Source organism: Wyeomyia smithii, chromosome 3, assembly GCF_029784165.1.
Source record: "Wyeomyia smithii strain HCP4-BCI-WySm-NY-G18 chromosome 3, ASM2978416v1, whole genome shotgun sequence".
Lineage (NCBI taxonomy): Eukaryota > Metazoa > Arthropoda > Insecta > Diptera > Culicidae > Wyeomyia > Wyeomyia smithii.
Window position 1 is genome coordinate 103,839,786 of NC_073696.1, and position 27,389 is coordinate 103,867,174.

At 39.4% G+C, this 27,389-nt stretch overlaps 1 protein-coding gene across 1 annotated transcript in view; it reads left to right on the forward strand.

Annotated features, from left to right (window-relative positions):
* LOC129732692 (protein diaphanous homolog 1-like) overlaps positions 1 to 27,389 on the forward strand; it is a 108,484-nt gene that overhangs the window by 53,845 nt on the left and 27,250 nt on the right. Inside the window, exon 2 of the mRNA XM_055693809.1 lies at positions 19,935 to 19,964. Coding sequence (XP_055549784.1) covers positions 19,935 to 19,964 — 30 coding nt within the window. The remainder of the gene's footprint in view (positions 1 to 19,934; positions 19,965 to 27,389) is intronic.

Consider the following 27,389-nt stretch of genomic DNA (forward strand, 5'->3'; position numbering starts at 1 on the left):
AGCTACTCATTTTTGTTTGCCCCTAAAACCCTTCTCTTACGTCATAAAATACCCATGCCAAGTTTGGTAGAGATCGATCTAGGCGTTCCATATTCAAATATACCTTCACTTTTTTATAGGTAGATTTTAGAAGGTTCTATTTGCTTTGATCGATTTTTTATTTTGGTCATAGCTAAGCTGGAGCAAAATTCCTTAATGTGTTTTAGGTTAGAAAGCTTCTTCTCTTTAACCCTCCGCTATCAAACTGTACAAAACAAACTTGTCATTAAAAGTGTTTTACCATTTTTCTTGGTTTTACATTGCTTTGCACATACCTGTCATCAATCAGATTTCAATCTGACGTCAATATGGAGGAGTATCGGCCTTTAGTCTCTGGACGTTATCCCTTTCGGGAAATATCAACTCTGCAGGAAATGAGATCGATTTTCGCAGGTTTCCAGAAACTAAAATTAAAAAATAGCGTCGGAGACTTGTTGATTTCTAAGCACCACTTTGGTTCCATAAATATCTATATTCCTTCTCTCAAATCGGCCATATTCTAATTAAGGGTCAGCATTTCTCAAATGTCATCAAACGTCGACCCTGACCCAGTGTTGCGAAATTTCGACACTGCAAAATGAAAATGATGCAACAGAAGTTTCACTCTCACTCTCTTCAAGCTGATATTGAGTGTCACCCGAGTCAATTATCAGTGAAAATCATGTCAGTGATAAAAATGATATGTCCTAATTAAAATCGAAATTATTTGATCTGAGGCAATCCATTGCATGAAATTGATGAAGTAGGTATGGTTTTTTTCCGGGGAGATCGACAGCGACAAATTTGGTGCAGTTTACTTCTATGTGTCTAAAGTCAATGGAACAAGGATCTCAGATCGATACAGTCTACACCGACCTAAAGTCAGCATTCGACAAAGTTAACCATCGGATTTTCTTAGCGAAACTGGACCGTCTAGGCGTGGATAGAATCGTATTTGACTAATCGACAACTGAGAGCCAAACTAGGAACTTCCGAGTCAGCGCCGTTCAGCAATTACTTCGGTGTCCCCCAAGGAAGTAACCTGGGGCCGTTACTATTCTCATTATTCTTCAACGAAGTCTGTCATGCTGTTCCTCAAGGTTGCAGGTTAGTCTACGCCGATGACTTCAAAATTTATCAGCTGGTGAAGACACTAAACGATTGCCGAAAGCTGCAGCAGATCATCGATATCTTCGCAGACTGGTGTGAGCGAAACTTTCTAACCATAAGCGTGAAGAAGTGTATGGTTATATCGTTCACTAGAAAAAGAATACCTGTCCACTGGGACTATCGCATTGGAACTGAGGGGTTGGAAAGAGCTAAGGTCGTGGAGGATGTCGGTGTCTTGTTGGATTCCGAGATGAGCTTTCGTGAACACTACGCCTACATTACCAGTTAGCCTCTGAATTCCGTGATCCCTGTTGTTTACGCTCACTGTACCAAAGTTTAGTGCGATCCATACTTGATACAGCAGCTATAGTCGGGACCCCTTTTTACAACGTCTGGATCAGTAGAATCGAGAGAATTCAAGCGAAGTTCGTAAGGTACGCCCTGCGATTTTTACCCTGGCAAAACACTAGCGATCTTCCATCTTACGAAAGCCGTTGCCGCTTGCTGCGTATGGTTACGCTGCAAAAGAGGCGAAAAATCCTGGGGACCATCTTTCTGGCCAAGGTCCTCTCAGGAGACGTAAGTGCACCATGGATTTTTGCTCAGATTAATTTAAACATTATTCCTCGACCACTGAGACAGCGAAGCTTCCTGTGACTCCAACAACATCGGACCGACTATGCACAGCACGAACTAATAAGACATATGTGATTTCTGTTTAATTCATGTTATCATTTGTTTGACTTCAATGTTAGTGTTAGAGTGTTTCATGATCGTGTAACAAATTTTACCTTCCAACCATTCTTAGTACGTAAGTGTTCATGTAGACGAATATATCCGATGAATGTAAATAAATAATAATAATAATAATAATAATAATAATAACAATAATAATAATAATAATAATAATAATAATAATAATTAAAAAAAAAGCAGAGCACAACATAGGTCCAAAATCGCGAAGCAATATGATATTATGATTAGAATCTCTCTGAAATAGAAACCAGTAAGGACAAAGGGTGATATTGTGTCAACGCAGATTTCGTACGCATTGGTACGCATTGGTCATGACACATTTATGCTTTAACTGAATGATACTTGTAATTGCATTAATCGGCCTTTTGAAGGTTATTTCACATCTTTGGAATACGGTAATACATGATTTTTATCAAATTGCAACTGTGGTCAGTATCCGCTACGGATAAGCTACACTACAACTTGATGTTACTGCACATAAACAGCTTTGCTGAGTCCGTCACAGAAAATATATTGCACTTATATTTTCACATTTTAAAACTTTTGGAACTTCTTAAGGAAGACGGTTAATTCGACTGTACAGCAAAATTTCGAACTCCATTTTCATGTCTGCCACCAACAGCACGAATAGAATTCAGTTATCCTCCAGCCGCACAGTTGCAATATGCAACACGTAACAGCGTAATAAACTGTTGCGCGGCTGGAAGTATGGCACCTCCTTTTACAATCAGGCTTTTATTACGCGGTTTTCTATACGCGGATTTTTTACGAGGTTTTTTTACATGGATTTTCGAATTACCGCGGGTTTTTTACGTGGATTTTTGAATTACCGCGGTTTTTTATGCAATACCGCGCTAGTTCAAAAAAAAAATAAAATCGCGAATTTTCGAATTAACGTGGGTTTGGCACCAGAAACGTTTAAGTCTTTATCTAGTGAAAGATTTAGTCCAAAAAAGACCCTCCGCCCTCCAAAAGATCCGGAATGACAGTCAAAGAGGACAATTTTAAAAACTTGTTCTAGAGCGTCTCGGTTTTTTTCTAAATCCCTTCTTGCTGTACTACTTTACGCGGATTTTAAAATTAACGTGATTTTTTTTACGCGGATTTTTGAATTAGCGCGGTTTTTTACGCGGACTTTTGAATTAACTCGTTTTTTCGCGGTTTTTTACGAGGTACGTATTCCTCGCGTAGAAAAAAATTGACTGTACTTGCTTCCATTCAACACGGAAAGAATTTTATTGTCTTCCTTCCGACGATAAGATTCATAAGACATGTTCAATCGTATTACAAACGGAATGAAATCTCCTTGTTGCTTGCGAAACCGGAGAAATGACATAACTTAAAAAAAGGTTGAGCCACTGCAACATTACAGGTTATGTATTCTAAAAAACCACCCACGGGGTACCCGGGTACTCACAAATTAAAATTCTTAAAATTTTGACATTTTTCATCCGATTTTTCATTTTTTATTTCCGGAAATCCCATTTTCCGGGAGATATGTTCCGAAACTGAGGAATTTTCTGAATATTCGACATTATTATTGGTACAATAAAAATTGATACCTCATATGAATACTTTCGAAATTGGAATAATAACAAGACCTGAAAACGACCCTTATGGCCATTTTGAATATCAAAAAGGCGACTTCCGGTTCCTATAAAAGAACACCAAAATTAGCTGAATACTACCCAATATGGGTATGATGCCCAGAGTGCGGAAATCAACTCCAGACACTAGTTTGTAATTTAAGATGGTGACGTCCGTTTTCTAAAAACAGCCAAAATAGGTCAAACACTACCTCATATGAGTACATTCGGAATCGGGATTATGTTCAAAGACCTGAAAACGACCCTAGAAGCCATTTTGAAATTCGCGACTTTCAGTTTATGAAAAAGCAACTTTCGATTTATTAAAAAGATTCTAAAATGGCCGAGTACCACCTAAAGACCGGAAATCAACTTCACACGCCATTTTGAAATTCAAGGTGGTGACTTCCGGTTCGTCTGGTATCGTTTTGAGGATTCTAAGCAGCATTCCGATTCAGAAAGTACTCATATTAAGTCAATTTTAACTGTTTCCCGAAACCAGAAGTCATTATCTACAATTTCTACTCGGATTTTATTTGATATTTCTCACTGAAAAAAAAATCAATTAAAATCCTAGTATACAAGATTAACGGTAATTCAAACCCGGGAAACATCTATAATTTTAAAATGGCGTTTGGAGTTGATCTCCAGTAGGGTGGCAATGCTTGCATAAAGAAAATTTCATCATCGAATCTCAAAAACCGACCCCAAAAAATTATCTGTGCAAAATTTCAACTCAATCGGGGGGAGGGGGGGTGTTGTTTAAAGGTTCTTCAAAGCGCTAAAAGTTGTGATTTTTTGACCTCGACGAAAAACTACCAAGTGGGGAGTACAGGAAACTGGGAAAATCGAAATTTTTTTTTCGATACCAAATGTCTTAAAAATGCATAAAACTTGGAGATCTGGTGTTATCCCGAAAAATCAAAAATTTGACCGAAAATCTACCTTCAGGGGCTTAGCCGTTTTCTGAGCAACCGAAAGCCTGATATGGAATATCTTGAAACGGGCTTTTAAAATGACTCAGAGCTCGTTCCAAACCAAATATAAATTATTTTAATGTTCTTTTGTTACCTCAAACTTGATTTTCATAAGGGTGGTTTATTTATTTTTTTACTAGGGTGGTTCCAAAAACAATCAAAATGAAATTTATTGTTATTGAATAGGAAATAGCAATTATAGTAGGAAACTTATGTCATTGCCGTTGCGAAACTGGTGCCATGACTAGCAATATTTATTAAATGGGAAACTACAATAAGTTTTGTACATAACAGTGCATGTAACAGATGATTAAGAAATTGAAATTCTCTTTTTCTTTGAATATCATAAAATTTCATAGTTTTCGTAGTTGCCACCCCCCTAACGGAAAACAACTCGGTCCATCCTTGTGCGATATCAAGTATGAGATGTAAAATAGGCAAATAAATATGATCTTTTTCCCTACTTAACCCTTTCAAATTGAATTTTATTTGTTTTGGTTTTTTGGTTCACCCTAGTAAAAAATAAATGAACCACCCCAATGAAAATCTAGTTTGAGATACCTAATGAAAAAATAAAATATTCCATATTAAGCCTCCGGTTGCTCAGAAAACGGCTTAGTTCCAGAAAGTCGATTTTCTAACAATTTTTTTTCGAGATAACACCAGATCGACGTTTTATGCATTTTTAAGACATTTGGCATCGAAAAAAAAAATTCGATTTTCCCAATTTTCTGTACTCCACCCTTAGTAGTTTTCCGAAGGTCGAAATATCACACCTTTGAGCGCTTTGAGGCACCTCTAAATCAAAGCGCTGAGCTGAAATTTTGCACAGATCATTTTTTTGGCCAATGAATAAAATGTACATGGTCGGTTTTAGGAATTTGACATGACCCTTTTCGCTGCCACCCTAATCTCCAGTCTCTGGAAATCATCCCAATTCCGAAAATACTTCAATTGTATTCGGCCAAAACTGGTTCTTTTCCAAAAACCGGAAGTCACCATTTTGGAATTCAAAATGGCCTTTGTGGCTGATTTCAGGTCTATGGACATCGTGCCGATTTCGAATTCGTTCGATTGTATTCGGCCAAAACTGGTTCTTTTCCAAAAACCGGAAGTCACCATTTTGGAAATTAAAATGGCCTTTGTGGCTGATTTCAGGTCTATGGACATCGTGCCGATTTCGAAACTATCCATATGATGTGGTTTTTGGACAATTTTAGCTGTTTTACGCAAACCGGAAGTCACCATCTTAATTTCAAAATGTTGTCTGGAGTTGATTCCTGTTCGCTAGGCACCATCCCGATTCCGGAAATACCCATATTCGGTGATATTCGGCTAATTTTGGTTCTGTTCCTGATACCGGAAGTCGCCATTTTGGAATCCAAATTCTCGGTTCCCGAAAAACTGGATTTCCAGCAATGAGAAAATTCTTCCAGAGAAGAGAAGTTACGGATTTTTTGGTGCTAAAATATCGAAATAAAATAAAAATTGTCAAAGTTAAAAGAATTTATATTTGTGGACAAACTATGACAAGGTCATGACATCGGTTTTTTGAGATGAGCGTGGAATACCTAAGCTTCGTTGATTATATTTGAGAAGAAAAATAATCCAAATGATTGATTCTTGTCTTTTAAATTTATATCACTATAAATATAAACATTTTAACAAACTTAAAATGTTAACTTATATAGAAATTAAAATAATTTTTTATCTGTTCAAGTTTGAGTCCATTCATGTGCCATGTATTTTTATATATTTTTTTAAGTGCGTATTTTCAGACGTTTGAAATATTTTTTCGTTTAATCGTTAATGTTTTTCACCGGAACGCATTAGTTGTTAACAGTTCATAGAGAAACAAAATGCAAAAAAATCATCCATTTCGCCAAAAGCGTAGAACAATCAAAACACAATTTTAAATGTCCCCATCACGCTACGTATTACCACCGCTACCATATATTTAAACCATTCACAAACGTGCATATATATTTTTTTTGTTCTGCTCGCGAATTATTCCCAATCCGGCAAACGTCCCTGAGCATATTATAGCAGGATTAGCGAACGAAACATGCCCAACAACAGCAGGCTGCTGATTGACAGCCGGTTAATGTATGCGAATTTCAAGTTGTACTATCGAGCGAAACTACCATCAACCAACCTCTCTGATCCGCTGACTAAATTCTCGTGACACACACGACGACGACGACGCTGCGCCTCGCACTCGCTGCTTCATTTCATCTCATCTCATCCCATCCCATCACACCCCATATAAACCAGTACTGGAGGCCGCGGCCGAGATGTTTGTCTCTGGCCAAAGGAAACCTATTTGCATCTACCGGTATCTCGTAAAACAGAGCACAACATCATCGCTTGACAGCTCGGTTTGGGCCAACCAGCATTGAAAGGCCGACTACCCGGCTTCATTTCGGGAAATATGAATGGAGATCATGTTTCCTTTTGTTCGGTGACCCGATGTAAAATATCCACACAGATTTCCTTCCTTGTACGATTCCGCACCAAGGCCTCCCGATGTGCAGCAGCTATGTTTGGCCGAAATGGGATGTGCGACTTTTGTAGCCGGCGGCAAGCTGAATTCACACGCAAATATCCATCAGTTGACGGTTGTATGCGAATGTTATGTACACAGCAAACGTCTAGAACCAATCCTCCCCCCTTTCACGGCTCGTTTGGCGTTTATTTGCATATGTTGATCACTTTTCGTTGCATGTTGTGTGGTTTACTACCCCCGAAGACAGTAGCTGAAAGCGGTGTGGTGTTCGAGATGTGGTGTAATTTTCCTCACGCACGGTTTGGGCAGAGAGCTGAGCTAGCCATGATAGACACTAGAATGGAACTTACCGGACGCCTCGTGATACCGAAAGGCGTGGACACTAAATGCCCATTCACACATAGAGCTTCCTAGCCGAGCGCGGCGCAAAATGAAGCTGAACCAAAAGAGAGGAAATAGAGGAGGGGATAATAATGACGACTACATTTTAAATTTTAATTTCGCTTAAGCAAATGCAGCACTGAAGAGGGATGGAACTGCGCGCTCGCCACGGCGGATGTACCACTATCCAAACAAGTAGATTCGATGCTAAATCCTGTTACGAGTTGAAGGTTTAATCGTGGCAATATAAATAAACATCATTTGTCGTAGTTTAAAGCTAATGATTCTAGGCTGATTTCAAAGATGCTTGTCTGCGCTGGAGTCATTTTGCAAATTAATTTTGCACCTTCTGACCGCTATCAGCCGTGGGCATCGATAACATCAAAAGTATACCATAAATTGGCAACATGATCCGTAATAGTCAGAGTGATAGTGCTTCAGAAAATTGTAATAAACATATGTTTATTTGTGACGTGCCGATGATTTAGTAGCGAGCTAAATCGGACACCGTAAACCAGAAGGCGCATGCAATGTTCAACTGGAATGAACATCTTACGGGTTGCCGCACCTTTCAATGTTGTCTGCCTGCATGCAGACGGTGACGGTTTCGCAATCAGTGTGGATTTGTATAAGTGATGGAAAGCTGGAATTAAATTGCAAATGAAAGAAATACTGCAAATTAAATTTATTACTACTAATTAATGGGTATCACACGAGATAATTTCCTAGGTAAATAACAGGTCCGAATGATTCAATAGCAAATTGGATCGCGACCAAACGGAATGTAGCGTTTGGATTCTGGTCTTGCTGGCTTGAGATATCGCCGAATCGGTGCGGGGCCGTGACACCGTACGTTGCCACTGGAAACTTGTTAGCACCAGTAGTAGAGTGTCTTCGGAATGTTTTGCAACTGCTAAGTCAAGCATGAAAGTCGTGCTTTTAATTTGAATCGTTATCTCCCATTGGTGGTGACTGGTGTTGCCACTTTAGGGTCAATTGTCTGCAAAATTACTCGAGGACCAAATCACTGCGGATGGTAAAATTAAAATATAAAATTAGTTAGGTCAATCATCCGTAACAGTTTGATAGTGAGTTTTCAAACTTAATAAAGCCAAAGAAGCGTACAAAATGAACCCTTTTGGCGAAACGACAAACGCCCTTTGGCAGGATCGTCAATAAACGCTATTATTTATGACTCAAGCGACCGTGGAACATAAAGCACTTTAAGTCCAGACCAGACATTCGGTATCGATAAAAAGGCGCGCAGTTAAGAAGTGGCAGCTTGGGGCGATAATGGAACGGTGTAATGAATTTAATTTAATTGTACCTACGACATTTTATGTGTACAGAAAGTACACAAGTGCATGCGGTGGCTTCTCGTTGGCGTTTATTCCCTCCTAGAGTGAGGTTGACGGAGCCATTGTGGAATTCAATTGGCACATACGTAATGGGGGGTGTTTTATGGTCGCGGTGAAATTAAGTTGACGAATGAGGTGATAATTGAAAAGCGACGAAATAAAAACTTGTCGTAATAAAAGAAATAAAAAATACGTATTACTGAGCTATAGTGAAGTTGGAAGTGGTTTTCTCGTTACCCTAGGGCAGCAATTTGCTCAGCAGGTGTCGTTGCACAAATGCAACATTTTGTTTTACAATGGGGACGGCGCGAGTCAGAATCAAGAAATTAAATGGCGAAATTCTGAATGATTCTCAGTTTCTGGCCACGGAAGGGATTTAGTACTCAATAACTCTAATTTATTTAGTATTTAACCTATTGATCTTAGCTATTCTATTGAGTTGATAATATAACGAAGAAACCGTTCTAAAATGATAGTGGACAATCTAGAGACCAAAATGCAGTACACTTAAGTCGCTTTTTACGCGGGGATACGTTCCGCGTAAAAAGAAACCGCGTAAAGTCCGGAATCCGCGTAAAAAAACCGCGTAAATTCCGGAATCCGCGTAAATTCCGGAATCCGCGTAAAAAAACTGCGTAAATCCCGGTATCCGCGAGAAAAAACCGCTTGAATTCCGGAATCCGCGTAAAAAAGTCGCGTAAAAAGCGACCTTAGGGTTAAATTTCCGGTATTTACGCGACCTTAGGGTTAAATTTTCAGTATTTACACAAAAACTGTGTTTTTTCGAAAACGGATACATAATTACTCTTGGCTCAAAACGGAAAACGTGATTGAAATTAGGTCGATGTCTTGTACAGTTTTCGAGTAATGGAGGAAAGTGACCCGCGTAAGAAAGACCTTAGTGTACTGTAAATTGTACAAAAGCATCAAATATTTTTGAAACTTCAGGGAAAAAAACGTGTGCCAATGTTGTTTATGAATAAGTTGTGGTAAATTGATTACTAGACTTGGAAAAATCACACAGTGCAAAAAATTACTGCGTTTTAGTCAGAAACAATTCACGAAAAATGGCATTTTTTCGTTTTCAACCATATTTGATTCAATTGTGCTTGATCATTAAGAAAACTTTAAACTTTGTAACAATATGAATAATTGCCAAAAAATGCAAGTTTAGTTTTCAAATACAAAAATTATCTATCTGGCATCACCTCCGGCAAACCTTTTTTCGAGATTTTTTGGTTTATTTTCTTCAAAAATCACCTACCAGTATTTTTCGGACGCTCTACGTCTATAAACTGCAGGAAAAAATAGTTTAGAAATTTTCAACTATTTTCGGCTCATATTACCTTGGGGTGATAAGTGTTTCTTACATAAAATTTTCCGAGGAACACGATGAAACTATCAAATTTAAAATAAAAGTGGCTGCAATAACCAAAAGATGCAAGTTTTAAATACGAAAAAAAAAATGCCAACACTGGTCAAAAACAATATTTTTCTGGTTTCCTTGGCTTATTTCATTCGAAAATAGCCTATCAATATTTTTCGGACGCCTCACGTCTATAAAATGGAAAAAACTTCTAGTAAGCAAGCTGTTCCTGCGTTTGACATGAATCCTCCTCGAGCAATTTGTCCAATTCATCATCGTCGAAGGTTTTTGACCTTTCTTCACATGGGCAGTAGTTAACTTTGAAATTACTCTCTTTCAAGGGACGGAACCAATCACGGTTGTTTCCCTTAAAGTAGCACTTCTGTTCCTTTTTTTAACTCTCGATGTGCTTCAGCCGCCGCTTTCGATGAATAAAATAATAAAAGTAACATAATAAAAAAAGGGATTTCTTTTTATCTATCTGTCTGACCCTTATAGACTTGTAAATTACTGAACCGATCGGGGGGAAAATTTGTATGCAGAAGTGTTCGAGGCCGGGAAAGGCGATTATGATAGTTCGAGACCCATCCCAATTCTCGAAGGGAGGGCTTCTATACAAATGAATTATAAATTTCTGCATAACTGGAGAGCTAATCAAGCAAATGAAGCTAAATTTACCAGAACCCAAAAATCGACCCCGAACACCATTTTTATTTTTAAGATGGCAAATTCCGGTTTCTGAAAAACGACCCCCGGAATGGGTCTTTCCGAAACCAGAATGATGCCTTAAGGCCAGAAATTGACTCTACATGTCGTTTTGAAATCCATGAAGATGACTGTTCTGGAAAACAGCCCAAAATGACCGAATAACAGCCTATGGAGAATCAATATGATGCTGAGAAGTCGAAAATCGACTCCAGACGCCATTTCAAAGTCAGCGTAAAATGAACGTATACCAGCCTATATGGGTATGCACAGAAGCCATCAAAACTGACCCCAGATGCCATTATGAATCTAAAGGGATAAAAGTTATTATATATAGAGATATCCATGTTAGTCCAAGAGTAAATAATCATATATATGTTCTCGAAAAATTTCACAATTTTCGGTGTAAATACTAAAAACTTCAAACATTGAATTTTGGCCTTCAGATTGACTACTATCATAGTCAAACAAGATTCAAACATTTCCGGGTGGTTTTTTTTTTTGTTGTATTTTCAGCTCAAAGAAGTCGTTTTCTCGCGGTCATACAAATTTGGAACGCATCCCCCATGTAAAAAAACTATAGTTGTATATATATTAATACAAAAATGTCTATCGTAATATTAACGTCTATAATTCAAAAAATTATTGAAGAGATAAAGTTCGCATTTAAAACAACTTTATGTAGCCCTAAGTCAACCTTGGTGTCGTAGCTTTGATTTTTGACGTATGACTACGTCTTTGTTCTCTATACTATGGTAAATTCTGTAAAAGTGAAACCACACAATAGATATTAATAACACTGGTCGACAAAAGCGAAAAAAAGTTGCCGTATAGCTCCATCTGAAAAAAAAGATAATAGATTTTTAGGGTGAAAGTGTGTTGAAGCCACAAATGGCCTACTTTGAGCCACCCCTTTGAAAATCGGTAATAGTTAATGCGTTCCCTGTGACAACACTATTTTATGTTTGCTCCACCGTTTTCACAAGTAACGTATTAACTATTTTCGAGTCTTGTGCTTTTGAAAATTCTAAGTGATGGCTAACACCGTTTCACCTTAACCATTTTTGTGATTTTTGAAGTCCCTAGTAAATGTGGAAACGCATCAAAAGGCCGCACAGCAATGGTAGAAGCTATAATTCTTCATTTGTTTTGTTTGAGCTTTAGGGCAAAACCTGTATTTACCAGTGTAGGTAATCATTATCGTTGGATAGATAGAATGTTGGTTAATCGACATGTTTCAAAAATGAATAAATAGAGGGAATGGCAACACGGCCTACTCAAGTCGGGCTTTTCAATCGCGGATATTTTAACAGTGTTTTGAGTGTGTCAATTGAAGAGAATTATTAAAAATTGGCTGCAAGTGATAAAAACTAATATATTGCAGCATCTTGTGTTAAGGTGTTTTTAAAATAGTTGCAGAAATGTGAGAATTTTGAGTGAAAATAGTCTTTTAGAAGTGGTAGCCATGACGCGTAGCCCCAGCCCCAGCAAATGAAGGGAGTAACATGCAGCAGCTGAAGTAGTAGTTGTGATATGTGCTTGAAACAAAATACCGCTGCTTGCTTCGGGATGATGGTCTGTTCGTCAAAATGTTAGCTTTTGGTGCTATGCTTTTGGTGTCAAGTCTATCGTATCGGAACAATTTTTCAATTCCCCCTCTTTGAGTTATCCAATTTTGAGTGAAGAGGCATTAGTGTTTGTGCAAAAAAGGCAAAAATATATGGAATTTTGGTTTACGTTTGGTGTTAATGTTGTCTTGTGTTGGTGCCATAAAATGGTAATGAAACTGTTTATGGGACTATAACCTGTCGTTGCCAGGGTGCATAGTGCAAATAGCTCGAACAGCAACGGTGGAGGTCGGTTGTAAGTCGGCAAATTGTCGTGTTAGTGAAATGTTGGTGTGTAGTAACGATCCTACCGGTGTTTAATCCTCCTTATGTTAGTCCGTGCGACGCAGCGCGTATCGATACCACGGTTCAAAGCAAAAGCGGTAATTTGAAGATAAGTATCGGTGGTGATGTTGGTGATATTTTGTGTAAACATTATTGGAGAGCTGGTTTTTTACGTACAACTTGATGTTACAAATATGAATACCAGGCGATTATTATGGGTCTCTGTGTTGATCGCCTGCGGTAGTTGAGTTGTTGGTAGGATGCCTAATATGTTGCTCAAAGTTTGTTAAGTTTACGAAACAGGCGAAGATGAAATGTTGTGTTGTGGAGTTGTGCTTTTTTGATTTTTCGAGCTTTTGAGCAGATGTTTTATATATTTATATACTATGTCCTGATTATGACTAGTTTGGTATTTAAGCACCAAATTTGCGTTTATATTCTAGCGTCGTGCACATAGAATCGCGGTGATGGACAAGGAGAAAGTACTTTGTGAGCAAATTTAATGGTTTATGTTGATACACAAAAAAATGTGCTATTTTGGCGGAGTTTTACCTGAGCGGCCTCATTTTTTGTTTAACTAGGAGAGGTTTGTTTTCGGATCTTGAATAGATTTTTTATATCTTTGGCTGAAATAATTAAATAAATTTAAAAATTATTCAATAAAAAAAAGCTAGTTTCCTGGAATCCTATGTTATTATTATATTTTTACGATTCAAATTACTAAAACTTAGACATAGTTGTGTAGGTATTTTGTCAAGCTTCATTTCATGATTTTTAGGTTTTCAAGCAGATATTGATTTTTAAGTGACTGTTGAGTTTGACTTTCGATGATTGTTTAGTCAGCCTGAAATAATCATGATTGGTTTGTCTTGTAAATAATTTTAAGACTTTTGATTATTATGTACATCTACACCGGATGTTTGCACTTAATGTTTTAGATGCACCAAGCTTTGCCATTTTTAAATTTTTCCAAGTGCATCACATCCATTATAAGGTAATGAATAACTCAACTTAGTAATGAGCCAACATAACACATAGTATACCTCGAATCCGTCATCTACTGCGGTTTTGCACGGTCAGGCTTCAAGTAGGGTTCTATCAGCCAAACATGTTCTCACCTCGAGAGCAATGATGTGGTTTGTGGAAGCTGGGAGTATGGTGCAGTGATAATACATGTAATCTTATGTTTCACTTTTTCGATTTTTCTAGCTTTTGGGCTGTTTATGTTTTGTATACTATTTTCCAACCAGGACTAGGTCGGCATTTTGTTAACAAACTTAAGATTATATATTGGTCAATATGGAAATTTGCATTTTTAAATTATTTGTATGGCTTTGTATGCATGAAACTTTGCCAATTTTTCTATTTAATAGGCAACATTCGCATCGACAACTAAGAGAGAATCGGCGTGAAATGTCGTGTCCCCGAGTGTCTGCGTCGGTAGGAGGAAATAGAGAGGTCCTGCATAGTGCTGATTTCGAGGGGTATACCCAGATACTTGTTCATGTCTCACTGTGACTGTTTAACCGAAGATTTGGATTTGGATGTATACCTTCCAAAGAATCGCGTCGGCCGACGTGCATTCGTTTCTTCGAAAGTATTCGGGATTGACAAATAGCTGATTGGCTACATCGCGTGCGTAGTACGAAGAGGATCGCGACGTTTGGCAAGAAAAATAGTCATGATTAGTTTTCGTAATAAGTGCGCAACATTGTTATATTCTGTTTTTCAGGTGTGTTTTTCGCGGGATCATATCGTTTTTTTAGAGCAGACAAAGTGTGAACGAGAAACGTCGTTGATTGATCTGTTAGGAAGATAATGTCCGGTTGACCGAACGCCTAGAGACTCCGCGTCGATATCTTCATGAGGTTGATAGGTCAACAACGTGCAATTGATTTCGGTGTAAAAAGGATCACCTTACGAGGAGATATCATATCATTTGAAATTGTTCCAATTTGATCAAAGGTCCAGTACTCTTGCGTACGATTTATTGTTGCGGTGTTACATTGTCAAACTTGATAGGTTCGAATCGCATTATGAATACCGGGGCGGATATAATGAACCTGTTCGCGCGATACTTGTTCTAAAGAACCCGACACTCGAAACCAGTGCATCGTTTACCAAAACGAACCCTGCTGTGTACCTTGCCCTTTTTCCAACATCCCAGTGATTTCTCGTGGAAGTGCAGAGGTGTTCTCGGCTTCCAATAAGCGAGTATCACGTCAACATTTTCCTATACCAATTCCTTCTTTGACCTGCATTCGGACGCGGCCGGCGCTGGTATTGCCTATTATGAAGATTAAGGTCACCAGTTTTTACACATTGAGGATGCATGTTGGTCCCAAGCATCATCTTTTGGTTCTCTGTGTAATTACAGCTGATCTGGCAATAACGGAGTAGCAACCGCGGGCGGTCAATCATGCTCATGCTCATGCTCATGCTCATGTTTCAAAAATGAATAAATATTGATAACTGTCACATGTAACAGTTATCATTATAACTTTATTTCTCCGCAGCGAAGACTGATGAAAATATTAAGGGTTGAGTTTCGATGAGCAATGAACTAATCACGTGCGTGCACACGACGAGTAACGGGTGACAACTAAAATTTTGGAATTTTTTTGAGGTTCTCTTACTTAACAACAAACACGTTCAAAGAGAAATGAAAATATGTATATGTAAGCTCTCTCTGCGATCCACTGTCAGTATTTTATGGTTTATTTATGCATACTTAGTTCTGTCCAGAGTGGCGTCGAAACAGGAAGCATTTCACAAGCGCATTGTACAGTTTGAACTGCACTGCACAAAAATTTTGGCAAAAAGTTTATGGTAAACAATTTTAAAAGCGAAAATCGTCCGGTTTCGACTGTACATAATTTTCTGCAGACCTCAACAATAATCCGCCAGAAAGGTAGTGAAATACCGGCCAGAATAGTCGACAAACAGGACTGTTTCCTACTTGTCTAAATCATGGCACAAACCTAGTGGTTTGGCTATCGTTCGATATGTATACTACAACGAATGTTCAAACAAAATTTTGATTTCATCTCTTCAAAAACACCATACCGATGAAAGTTCCTGCATAACCACTCGACTACATTTGTACCCCGAACACGCAACCCAAAGAGTTTACCTCAGTGTCCCCCAATCAGAGATTTTTTTGAGATCTTAAGTTTCTTTGGTGCAAAAATAACTGAAGATCAACGATCTGCAAACATTTGATTGGTAGAATCAAAAAGATGCATTCGAAAAGTCGACGTGGAGGTCGTACAAAGCTCTTGTTCCGGCATAAAAACAAGTTTCGTCGGAAGGCCAGTTACGCATTTTCCTCAGATGTTCATTAATACATATTTTTGTTCATAATGAATGTATTTTCATGCGAATCAAATCAATTTGTACATCTACCGTTTTTGACAGCAGTGGAAAAAAATTCCAAAATTTTAACTGTCACCCATAAGACGTCCGCCGTCTGCTTTGATATCCACTAAATCAGTAAAAAGCAATGCCTTGGTGCTACATTCCGATTCGGAACTCGACCTTCTGTTTTATTAGACACAGACTTCGCAGCCAATTGTTAAGTGTACAGGACAATTGCGGAGCTAGCGCTACGATCCTACTGACACTAACATTCTCTCTCGAGTCGAGACTCGAACCTACAACGACTGGCTTGTTAGGCCACCATCGTACCTCGAGACCAGCAGGGAGGGTCTATATCAGTACCCGAAAGAAAAATTGGCAGAATCTCTCCGTCTCAACTGGTCCAATAATATTCGTTACCATGAACCTAGACTATTTTGATGTCTCTAAGGTAAAGCTTTTCTAAAAAGTTCGTGACAACCCTCTGAACAGGCTATTTAATGATCTGCTGTGCAGCGCTTACTTTAATAAGCCGAGCCGAACACGAGCATCAAGCAATTGGTGTTTGATGCTCGTCTTCGGGTCGGCAAGCAACGAATAAAGAACAACACCACACTAGAGAAACTGTAAACTAGAGAAATGACAAGGCGCTTACCGTTCATCAAATCATTAAATTAATACTCGTAAACATCAAGAATCGATTCTATGTATTGTTTGTTTTTGATTTAGAGGAACAATCAGAAAAATCTTTTTTAAATAATCCTTCAAGGTGGCATTCCCCATTGAAAACAATAACTCATTTGTCAAGGATATGTGATTGTTATTTGATTTCAGCATCCGACTGCATAAATTTTCTCGAAACAAATATAAGCGATCGGCTGTGGAAAAGTGCCAATCGAGACATTTGCTTGATGAACCACAATTGAGGGCACTTGCAATTCTGGTGGCATAAAAAAAAAAGATGTCGATGTTTTGAAACTTGAACCATCCTAGGCTATTGCTAATTGGAGGAATTGGCACAAGATTATCGTTCAAATATTTTCATCTAACCCAGCTTATTCCTATGACCTTTCGATCGAATTCCAATACATAATTTTTACAAATTTAGACTCTTTTTACTTTGACAGTAGATTGGTTTCTATTTGAATGTTGAGAAAATGAATTATTATATTTTTAAGTTTTTTTTTTATATTTCTGGTGTTAGAAAAAATTTAAATTGTAATTAATGAAAATATAAATGAGAATTTTGCATAGTGAATCGAAGACACAATCAGAGAAGCTGCACAGTGTAATTTGTCATGTAGAATAAAACAACTGTAACCCAGGTTGAACAAATTTTAGCATTAAGCTGCTACCGGGGTTGAGACAGTTTTAAAGTGAAACGTAACAAAATAGCAGAGAAAGGACTTGACATGCAAGTGAGCCTCGCACACCAACGGCTCTAGCTCGCGTCGTTTTAATACCGAAATAACATATAGCCCCCGGAAAGAATGTTTGTTTCACGCCGATTCGATGCACAGGCTAAATGTAGGCCCATTCGCGTTCGTCCGTTTGTACAAACTTCGCAAACGAGCGGAAAGATGTTGAGCCTGCTAAGGATGCCTCGAAGGCAGTGCCTTGCTGACGACAGTCCGCGTGTCCGTCCATCCGTCTGTCTGACTGTCTGTTCCACTGCTGCGGAGACGATCGCTATATATGACCGGCTGCCGCGTGTCACTAGAAATCGTAGTGGAAGTGGGCGAAACACTAGGCTAACTTAAAATACATTAAATATACCTCCAGGGTTTCGAGCATAAGCCGCAAACTCAACAACGGCGCCTTTGCAACATTGTAGAAGATCTTGATTGGAAGTTGAATAACTATAAAACGCTGCATGTTTTTTTTTTTCAAGTTTCGCAGTAAACTAAGTGATTATCGATAACGTTGAGATATCTTATGGTGTTTCACAGTGATTTGACGGTAAAGCACGCTATTTTATAGTCACTTATTACATACAACAGCTCGATTGAAATGGTTTCGATAGCTGTGGTAAGATAGACTTTTTGATGCACCATTTTAATTGCATTATGAAGTGCGAATAACATATAGCGCTAAAATTGGCAATATTATAAGACAGTATTTATTTTTATTTTCGAACCGACTTCAAAGCCAAACAAAACATTTTTTTCACAGTTGGTAATATCGCTTGCCTACACATTGTGCCGCAACTTCATGACTTAATACCGGACAATGCTTTGTTTTGTTTGCGACAATTTACATCCGACCGTTAGAGTCCGCCAACGATGCCGATCCAATTGTGGTGAAGGAAATCTTTCTTCTATCTGATTCCCGGCGGTTACCGACCCCGAGGCCTCTAGCAAGGAACGCTCCAAACCAGGCTCACTCAAGGGACAGAATATTCCACAATTTATTCGCCATTGAGCCGGATAATTGTGTCCATCAATTACCGGTGTGGTTTGCTATAAGAATCGTCTCATAAATTATGATTGTCCGTCCATCCAGTTGGAGTGGCTTGACTGCGATCAGGATTATACCGCGATCGCAGGGGAACGTACGGCAACTGGCACGAAGGTGGCGAATGTCTTCAGCAAAAATGCGCGCGTCCAAAGGCAATGACAGCTGTAATAACAATTTCAGAGCACAGCAGCGCGAGCAGTAGAGACCGCATGTGCACCGGTAGCAAGCAAGTCACGACGAAGCGTTGCAGTTTACAGTGGGAGGAGAGTGAAATAATTTTAGAAGCCATATTTCGTCTCCCGCTGAGTATTTTGATGCAGATCTTCCGCACTTTGCTTGCGTAGCTGTTGGGAGGAAATCACCGAGGAACTGTACACGGAGGAGGGCAACGAGATCGGCTGGCCGCTACTAAAGCTTAGTCGTTGTTGTCATCGTCGTCACCTCGTCGTCGTTACTTCTCAATGTTTGGAAAGGCGCGACAGCATGGCGAAACGCGGACTGTTTGACACATAAATTTCCTCATTATTTATAGTTCGATGAAATATTTTCCTCTTACCATTACGGTTGCTACTGTTTGCTTTCCGGCGAAGTTATTTGACGTGTGCTTGGCGAAGTGCAATTTTCTATTTCATTTTTAAAACATTTTGCATGAATGTTCGAAATGCCGTCAATTGGTACTAAGTATTTTAATGTGGTGCGTGCCAATAATCGTCGTTGATTATATATTTAAGCACTCGGCATGTTTACAAACCCGTACAGCCTTTATTCAGATTCGGCTGTTTTAGCTCATGACATAGCGGATCAACGAGGACAAAAAGAGAGTCCCCTTTTCTCATTGTTCTCTGAGCTTCATAAACATCGTCTCATTATTGGTCGCGCGTTGCCAATTTATAATTTTATCGCACTGGTTCAATGGATCATAAATGCTTTTGCGGACATTTATTACTCCCGGGTGGAAGATATTTTATTTCTTCGAAAGTTCACTCGAAAGCCAGTTATCAACTGGAACGGAGACTGTCTATTCCGCTTCATCTGTTCTAATTGGTGGCACTAATGAGTCCTCTCTAATAAGCCGAAAGACGATGGTCGTGAATTCCACAACTGATAGCCCTTTTCTGGATTATTTTCAGGGAACGGTCTTGGTTGATATGGTTCAATCAGATGTAATTTAAATGAAAATTCCTTGACTGACATTGTCTATTATAAGCGGGTGCAAATGAAATAGGATTTTTTAACAGGAGAAAAACCCATACCGACGTTTCGATCGTTCGGTTGGATGAAAGATTTTAATGATAAAATAAATCATGGAAAGTTAATACTGAAGTTCATTGGTGGGAGAAGTAAGAAAAACACGTTTATCAAAGCAACACTTCGTAATTGAAAATAAAACATGATCTTTTATTATAAATATTATTATTTTCCTCCATTGCTGATATATATATTTTTTAAATTCTCTCTTTCACAGGTAACCAACAATTCCAGACACGCAATTCTAGTAAGTAAAGTACCGAACCTTCCAATTCAATTTATCCGTAAACCGAACTTAGTCATTCGAAATCATGGACCACAATTTACGGCTGCGTTTTATCGTCCGACCGTTCGCTCGGTTGCTGTTTTGATCCAGCAGCTGCTGGATTTCCTCTGTAGTGCAAATCGCGTCCTAACGGAGCGGTGCGTCTTTTTTATGACTACTACATGCAGTAAAGCTTGCCTGCAACCTACATCCTACACTGCCGAGCGTGTTTTCCGCGATCGGATTGGGAACAGTACGCGCCGCCGCGGCCGTGTACGACACTGCAGTTCATATGCCAATTTTATCCGGTAGATCGACACCATCTTCTCTCTCTCTCTCGCGACATCAGTCTACATCCTATTAGTTAAATCAGCAAGCGCGAATCGTGCTTCGCTGTGGACGTTGCAATTGCGGCACCTCGTGGCACATGTCGGCTCAGCTCCTCATCACGAACAACCTCGAAGACGACGGAGGGTGGTAAAACATGGATAATAAATGTTTTAGTTCTTACGGCCGTCTGCTGTGGACTTTTGCGCCATCAAACTCGGCACTTGCAAATGGTGCGAGGTGATTGTGTGGCAGTAAAAAATCTATTCACTGTTTCCGTTATGCAGCGAGCAGACTGGCCACTGTCGCCTGGGTGGTAGTATGAAGGGGGACAGAGATCGGACATCGGTACCAGAAATTAGTGCAGTCTAACAGACACTCAAACCGACCGGGATTGGCCAACAGCTCAACGAACGGTTCTTGGCACACTGAGAAACGGCCAATGGTGAATGACTTTACATTATGCGCGTATGTTCAATAATAAATTTCCTGATTAATCAGCTTCTCCAACAACCCGCTGCTGGTGGTGCTCTCACAACGAATGAGTTTCATGTCAAGTGAGTTCACAGTTTTCGTGGTGGAATGGAATGCCAATAAAAGTTTAAATGAACCGCAAAGATAGATCATGGCAAAATTTTACCGCTTTATTCCACTAGAAAAATTCACATGTAGTAATAAAAACGTGATAACATGATTGGGCGTCAATTCAAGATACTTCCCGCGTCACCATTTTGCCGGTTGTCGCTGATTACAGCTAGATTTTCTCGTAGATCCATAATCGGAAGTCTTCGATCATCCGTAGCATTTCCTTCCACGCACGAAGAGGAGAAAAATAATCTGCAGTTATCTCACCATGAAACTCACAGTTCCGATTAGCCATAGGCGTTGTTTATCGCCAGAATCAGTTATCTACCGGAAAGTGTATTCATTACTTACATTGGTTTAATAGAAGATACAGCAGATTGTTGTTTGAACCACAATCTACATTTTGAAAGTCTGATACTTTAACCATTCTTGTATTAAAATTGATTTCTATGTACTACAATATATGCTTTTATAACTAGACTTGAAAAATTTTCTGACTAAAATGAAGAGTGTCCAATATAACCTCAATTCGGATTTAAAAGAGATTATTTTATCACTTACTACTGATCTCACATGATATAGCATTTGTTTTAGCTAACTCCTTGCTCTGAATCATACGCTTTTGATATCTGGGTTGAAGGATTTTTGCATTTGAATAAAATAAATTCTGAATTTCATCTAAATGTTTAAAATCACTTTTCAAAAACCACAGACACAAGAATCTTGGTGCCATGTCAACCCTAGCGGAAGGAAAGAGTTTATGATATAAATTTGAACGACGTATCATTTTTCTACCACTAATGTGCACTTAAATCAAAGTCTGATAGCTACTTTTGCTAGTGTTTTCTTCTTCTAGAATTTTGTTCCAGATCATTACATCAACCATTATCGATATGGAGGTTTATGTGATATACGTTTTCTGAAGACAGTCACATTTTCAAACTACACTCAATAATGGAACAGCCTTCATGATCTATTTTTAATTGCTCACTATTTCATTCAAATGTGACTAACGATAACGTATCGCTTATACACACCCCTTTTCACACGCAATTCGGTCATAACAACGATACGAGTGTAGGTACTCCTTCGGTTGCTAATTATAACGTCCAGCGTCAGATAAATGCCGAATGGACAGATAAACCGTGAAGTCGTTCATAACGTGAGCCGCGTCTCATGTGCGGTAGGTGTAAAATAGCCGTTATCAAACTGCACTTGATAACTGCAAAACGACCTGACAGTGCGAGAGCTGGTTTAGTTGCCATCGTCAAGCCATTTGTGTTTCGTCTTTGCCAAGATTCTGATCAACCATAAACAACTTGGTCGTCGGGTGATCAGGTAGGAATCGAGATAGTTTATTTTGACATCCTTTCTTGACTAATTGTCTCAGTTAAGCTGAAAATCTGTGAGGGTATGTTCATATTTTCTAACTCTTACTTTTCACAAGGCTAATGTCCACGGTTTACTTCGAAAAAAAGTAATTGGAAAAATATATATATATACATTATTCTTAACTGCAAACCAACTGAATCTAGTGGGTCGTTATCTTAAGAAAGGTAATGATTTCCTGACTTAGACGACATATGCGTTAAACAAGGCTCTTCATTTTTCAACAGAACCGATTGCTGTGAAAATGAAGAAAATCTGTTGGAAACTGAACAATTTTTAATTTTAAGCATTTGAAACACTTTTTGTGACGCTCTCGATATTTTCGGTTTTTTATTTGCACCTTTATATTGCCGCAAGACGTAATTCTACGTCGAAAAAAAACCAGGCCGTACAAAAATAGGTTTGACTATACTTCAAATGTCTCCTTATCAATCTCTACTACAGAACCAATATCCGACGGGCTACCACGCTCCCTATTAGCCACTAAGTATGAACTTCGTTTGGCAGAGTTTTTGACAAGCCCTATTCTAGCAGGTTCCCTGTTGATAGAAACAAAGGCCTCTTCCACCGCTCTACGGTTGATATTATTGATGTCGATATCGTCATCAAATTAAATATTCAGGGCTAATTTATGCTAAAAATCTTACTTTCAAGGAGCAAACCAAGATATCCAAACAAAGTGCAATAAATACATAAAATGTTTGTATCCTCTTATCAACAGAAATTCTAGACTTTGTCTCAAGAATAAACCGGTAATTTACAAACAAATATTTAGACCAGCAATGTTATATGCAGTCCCCATCTGAACAAATTGTTGTACATCCAGAAAGAAGATGCTTCAAAGGATCCAGAATAAACTTCTGAAAATGATATTTAAGCGTCCTCGAATGAATTACATTGAAAATGTGAAAACATTAGAAAATATGTCAAACCAAATCATCAATAAGTTCCGACAAGAATCGTTGCAATCCTCAATTACAACGATTAACTCACTTTGTAGTTAGTAAGATAGGTGTAAGATTAGGCGAAGGTTTAATTTTAAGTTCAAATTTTTTCTTCTTGACAAGTAGGTTTACAATTTGATGACACCCCGTTAAGCATACAGACGCGAGGCATAGTACGCTTGACATAATGGACGGCAGGCATACGGACACGAGGCATATGGACGCGAGGCCGAATGGACGCAAGGCCGAATGGACGCGAGGCCGAATGGACGCGAGGCCTAATGGATACAAGGCCGGAAGGACACAAGGTTAAGAGGAAGTGATGCGGAATATGTTTTTATCGTCATCATCATCACAGCCCTCTTTCAATAACATGTATTTCGCTTCAAAGTGTCATTTGGAAAGCAACACACTCGCGGCCTTCGGCCGACTCACTGTTCGAACGAATGCTGTCCTTACTCGCTACCGCTCGTTCGGACTTAACTAAGGGAACATACTTAAATGACGTAGCATTTATGGGGGGAGGAGGGATAACATCATTTTGTGACAAGGGGGGAGGGGGGGTTGTAGTAAAATCGACGTAGCATTTTTTTTAAAGACTGATTTTTTGCAGGAGAAATGTATGTTTTTATCTGTGGCATTCTGAAATCTTCTAAAAGCTCTACTACATAAACAATCACTTGGATTTCCAAACACACAATCTGTTTCGAACACAAAAATCGTTGCTTTTTTGTGGCTTTTAATTGTGAAAATTACAAGATACTCGTTCCATTTCCAGAATAGTTTCTGTGTTTTCTGCAGACATGGATCATACTGAAGCCTGTGGTACACTCTTTGTCTAATGGTCAAATATTTGACCTTCTGACATAATGGTCAAATTTATTTGACATCATGGTTGTTGTTTGCCCGTGTTTGCCCCATGTTAAAATTGGAGAGTGACAAACAATTGTCTTTGACCAAATTTTTATCTGTCAAAAAGTGACAAATATTTGACGCTTGGTCAAAGAGTGTAATACAGGCTTGAGTTGTTTAAACACCTATACTCCTTGTACCAAAACACAAACCCTTCGATGCAGTCACGAGTCTATAAGTTGTAAATAAATTGAATTAGGCACGGACATTTTTTTCAAGTATTTTTTGTATGTATGTTACTACAGTCAGGTTTTTATCACGTACCTCGTAAAAAAACCGCGTTAATTCGAAAATCTACGTAAACAAAACGCGCTAATTGAAAAATCCGCGTTATTCAAAAATCCGCGTAAAGTGAACATGCAAGAAGGGCTTAGAAAAAACCCGAGACGCTCTAGAACCAGTATTTAAAATTGTCCTCTTTGACGGTCATTCCGGATCTTTCGGAGGGCGTTGGGTATTTTTTGGACTAAGTCTTCTACTAGATAAACATCTAAACGTTTCTGGTTCCAAACCCACGTTAATTCGAAAATTCGCGAAAAAGTTTTTGAATTAGCGCGGTATCGCGTAAAAAAAACCTCGTAAAAAATTCCGCGTATAAAAAACCGCGTAAAAACCTGACTGCACGTATTTCTGTACGTTTTTTCGGAAGTGGAGGGGGGGGTCATTCGAATGCTACGTTTTTTTCAGGGGGGGGGCTTAAAATCATGAAAAAAATGCTACGTCATTTAAGTATGTTCCCTAAGGGAAGAAAACTCTGTTTGAGTAGACCTAGCAAACCAGTAGATCAGTCGTTTGGGTGCGAGAGGCCGCCGCTTCCAACGGCGGGTCGGCGGCCGGCTCGGACTGCGGAAATCACGGCGGCTCAGTGCCGCCTCGTTTCCTTGCCCTCGATTATGCGTCTTCGCCGCATGATTTCAAGAAAAGTATTATACCCAACTTAAAATCTTTAGGAATATATTAACCCCTGAACTACATAATTGGATCTCATGCGATCGTACAACATCGCATTCGGCCTTGCGCCCATTCGGCCTTGCGCCCATTCGGCCTTGCGTCCATTCGGCCTTGCGTCCATTCGGCCTCGCGCCCATTCGGCCTCGCGTCCATTCGGCCTCGCGTCCTTTCGGCCTCGCGTCCGTTATGCCTTTTGGCAGTATGCCTCGTATCCATTATGCCTCACATCCATTATGCCTCGCGTCTGTATGCCTAGCATACTATGCCTAACATCTATACTGCCGTGATATAACATTATGACGTACATCCATTTGATCAGTTTTTCAATACGGCCCAAAAACGAACGGGTTACTTGTCACTTTTGTATTGAAATGGTGCATACGACATTTTGTTTTCTTGATTTTATGCAACGTACGAATAAGTTACAACTAAAAGAAAGATACCAAAAGATGGGTCTTCGACTAACAAACAAATTGGCATAAGAACCCCATATTTGAAAAAATGGCGCTTACGTCAGTCTGCGAGATTACGGCAGTATATGCCTAGCGTCCATATGCCTCGTGTCCCGTCCCCTTACAATTTTCCTACAATTATATACACTCAACTGCGGAAGCAATTACAATTTTTAATGAAATAAACACTAATATGTATATATATATATATATATATATATATATATATATATATATATATATATATATATATATATATATATATATATATATATATATATATATATATATATATGTGTGTGTGTGTGTGTGTGTAATAGTGTTGATATGTCACCGTTTCCTTGTAATGCGATGTTAAATAACAACTTTGTCAGCCCATCACCCTGCTTCATACCATCTAACGTCACAAACGCGTCCGGTATCTCATAGGATACTCTAACGCTTGATTTGGAACCGTTAAGTGTGGCACATACCCGTCTAATCTGTTTTGTTAGGAAACCATACGCGAACATAATTCGCTACAACTGATTGCTCTTAACTGAATCGTACGCTGCCTTGAATCTATGGACAGATGGTGAGTCTGAAAATTTATTTCTCGAAATAGTATTTGCCAACAAAGGTTTTCTGCAACGGCCTCAGCCTGTGGAACGAGATGCGGGATACCCAACACTTCTCGCGTGTGGTGCTGATCGTACTGTGGATATGTCTTTACTGTTCGTTCAGGTTCCCTCCAACTTTCTCATCGATCCGCTCATCTACGTTCCACGAGTTGAAACCGCCAGATGTTCAACCGTATCTTCCTCGTTGTCGTCGATTGCGTCGGACAACCGGGTGCGGATCTTGCATACCACTGGATAGAGATCAATGTTTGGTCAATGTTTGGTCATTTAAACGACTTTACACCTGTAAAATCTGAAAAGTGCCGACCATCGATTGAAACATGGTCTATCTGAGAGAAGGCCACCCCATTTTTTCGAAAGGTGGTGGGACACTCTCCCAGAGACCTACTCAGTAGAGATGATCGGGTTTGATGTTTTTCGAACCCGTACCCGACCCGAACCCGAGTTTTTTTTTCGGTCGAAACCCGAGCCCGGCCCGTACCCGAAACTTTTTTTTTTCGTTCAAACCCGAAACCGACCCGAACCCGAAAATTTTATTTATTTGAAACCCGAACCCGACCCGAACCCGAAATTGTGAAACCCGAACCCGACCCGAACCCGAGATTTCATAGATTTTATAGTCGGGTTTCGAGTTTTCATACCCAAACCCGACCTGAACCCGACATTTTCAAACCCGAACCCGACCCGAACCCGACCCGAACCCGAAAATATTTTTTTTACAAAACCCGAACACGACCCGTACCCGACACTTTCAAAAATTTTCAAACCCGAACCCGACCCGAACCCGTCGAACCCTAATCCAGCCCTAATCTTCCCGGAACGGCAGTCGGTTACCGCAGGCGTGTTGGTGGTTGACCCGCCACACACGTTACAGCTCCAGGACAACCTGAGAGACGATTACACAAATCGCAATCCAGGTGTCCGGGTCGTCGCACATCCTCCGGAGTAGTACCTGGCCCGCTCACTGCCATCATGTCGCTCCTCACACGTACAAAACGAGGGCATACGAAAAAGACATGCTCAGCAGCCTCTTCCGCATCTACACCTGGTTGCCTGAAGCAACCATGGCCTGACAGGATTCGTGTCAGGTGGACGTTCACTTCGCCATGCCTCCCGACCAAACCGAATACCTCCGGAAAAAGTCGGTGCGTCCATCTACTCTTCGTGGAATTGGACCATTCCCGCTCCCATCGAGACATTGAGAATGACCTTCTGGTTCTTCGTATG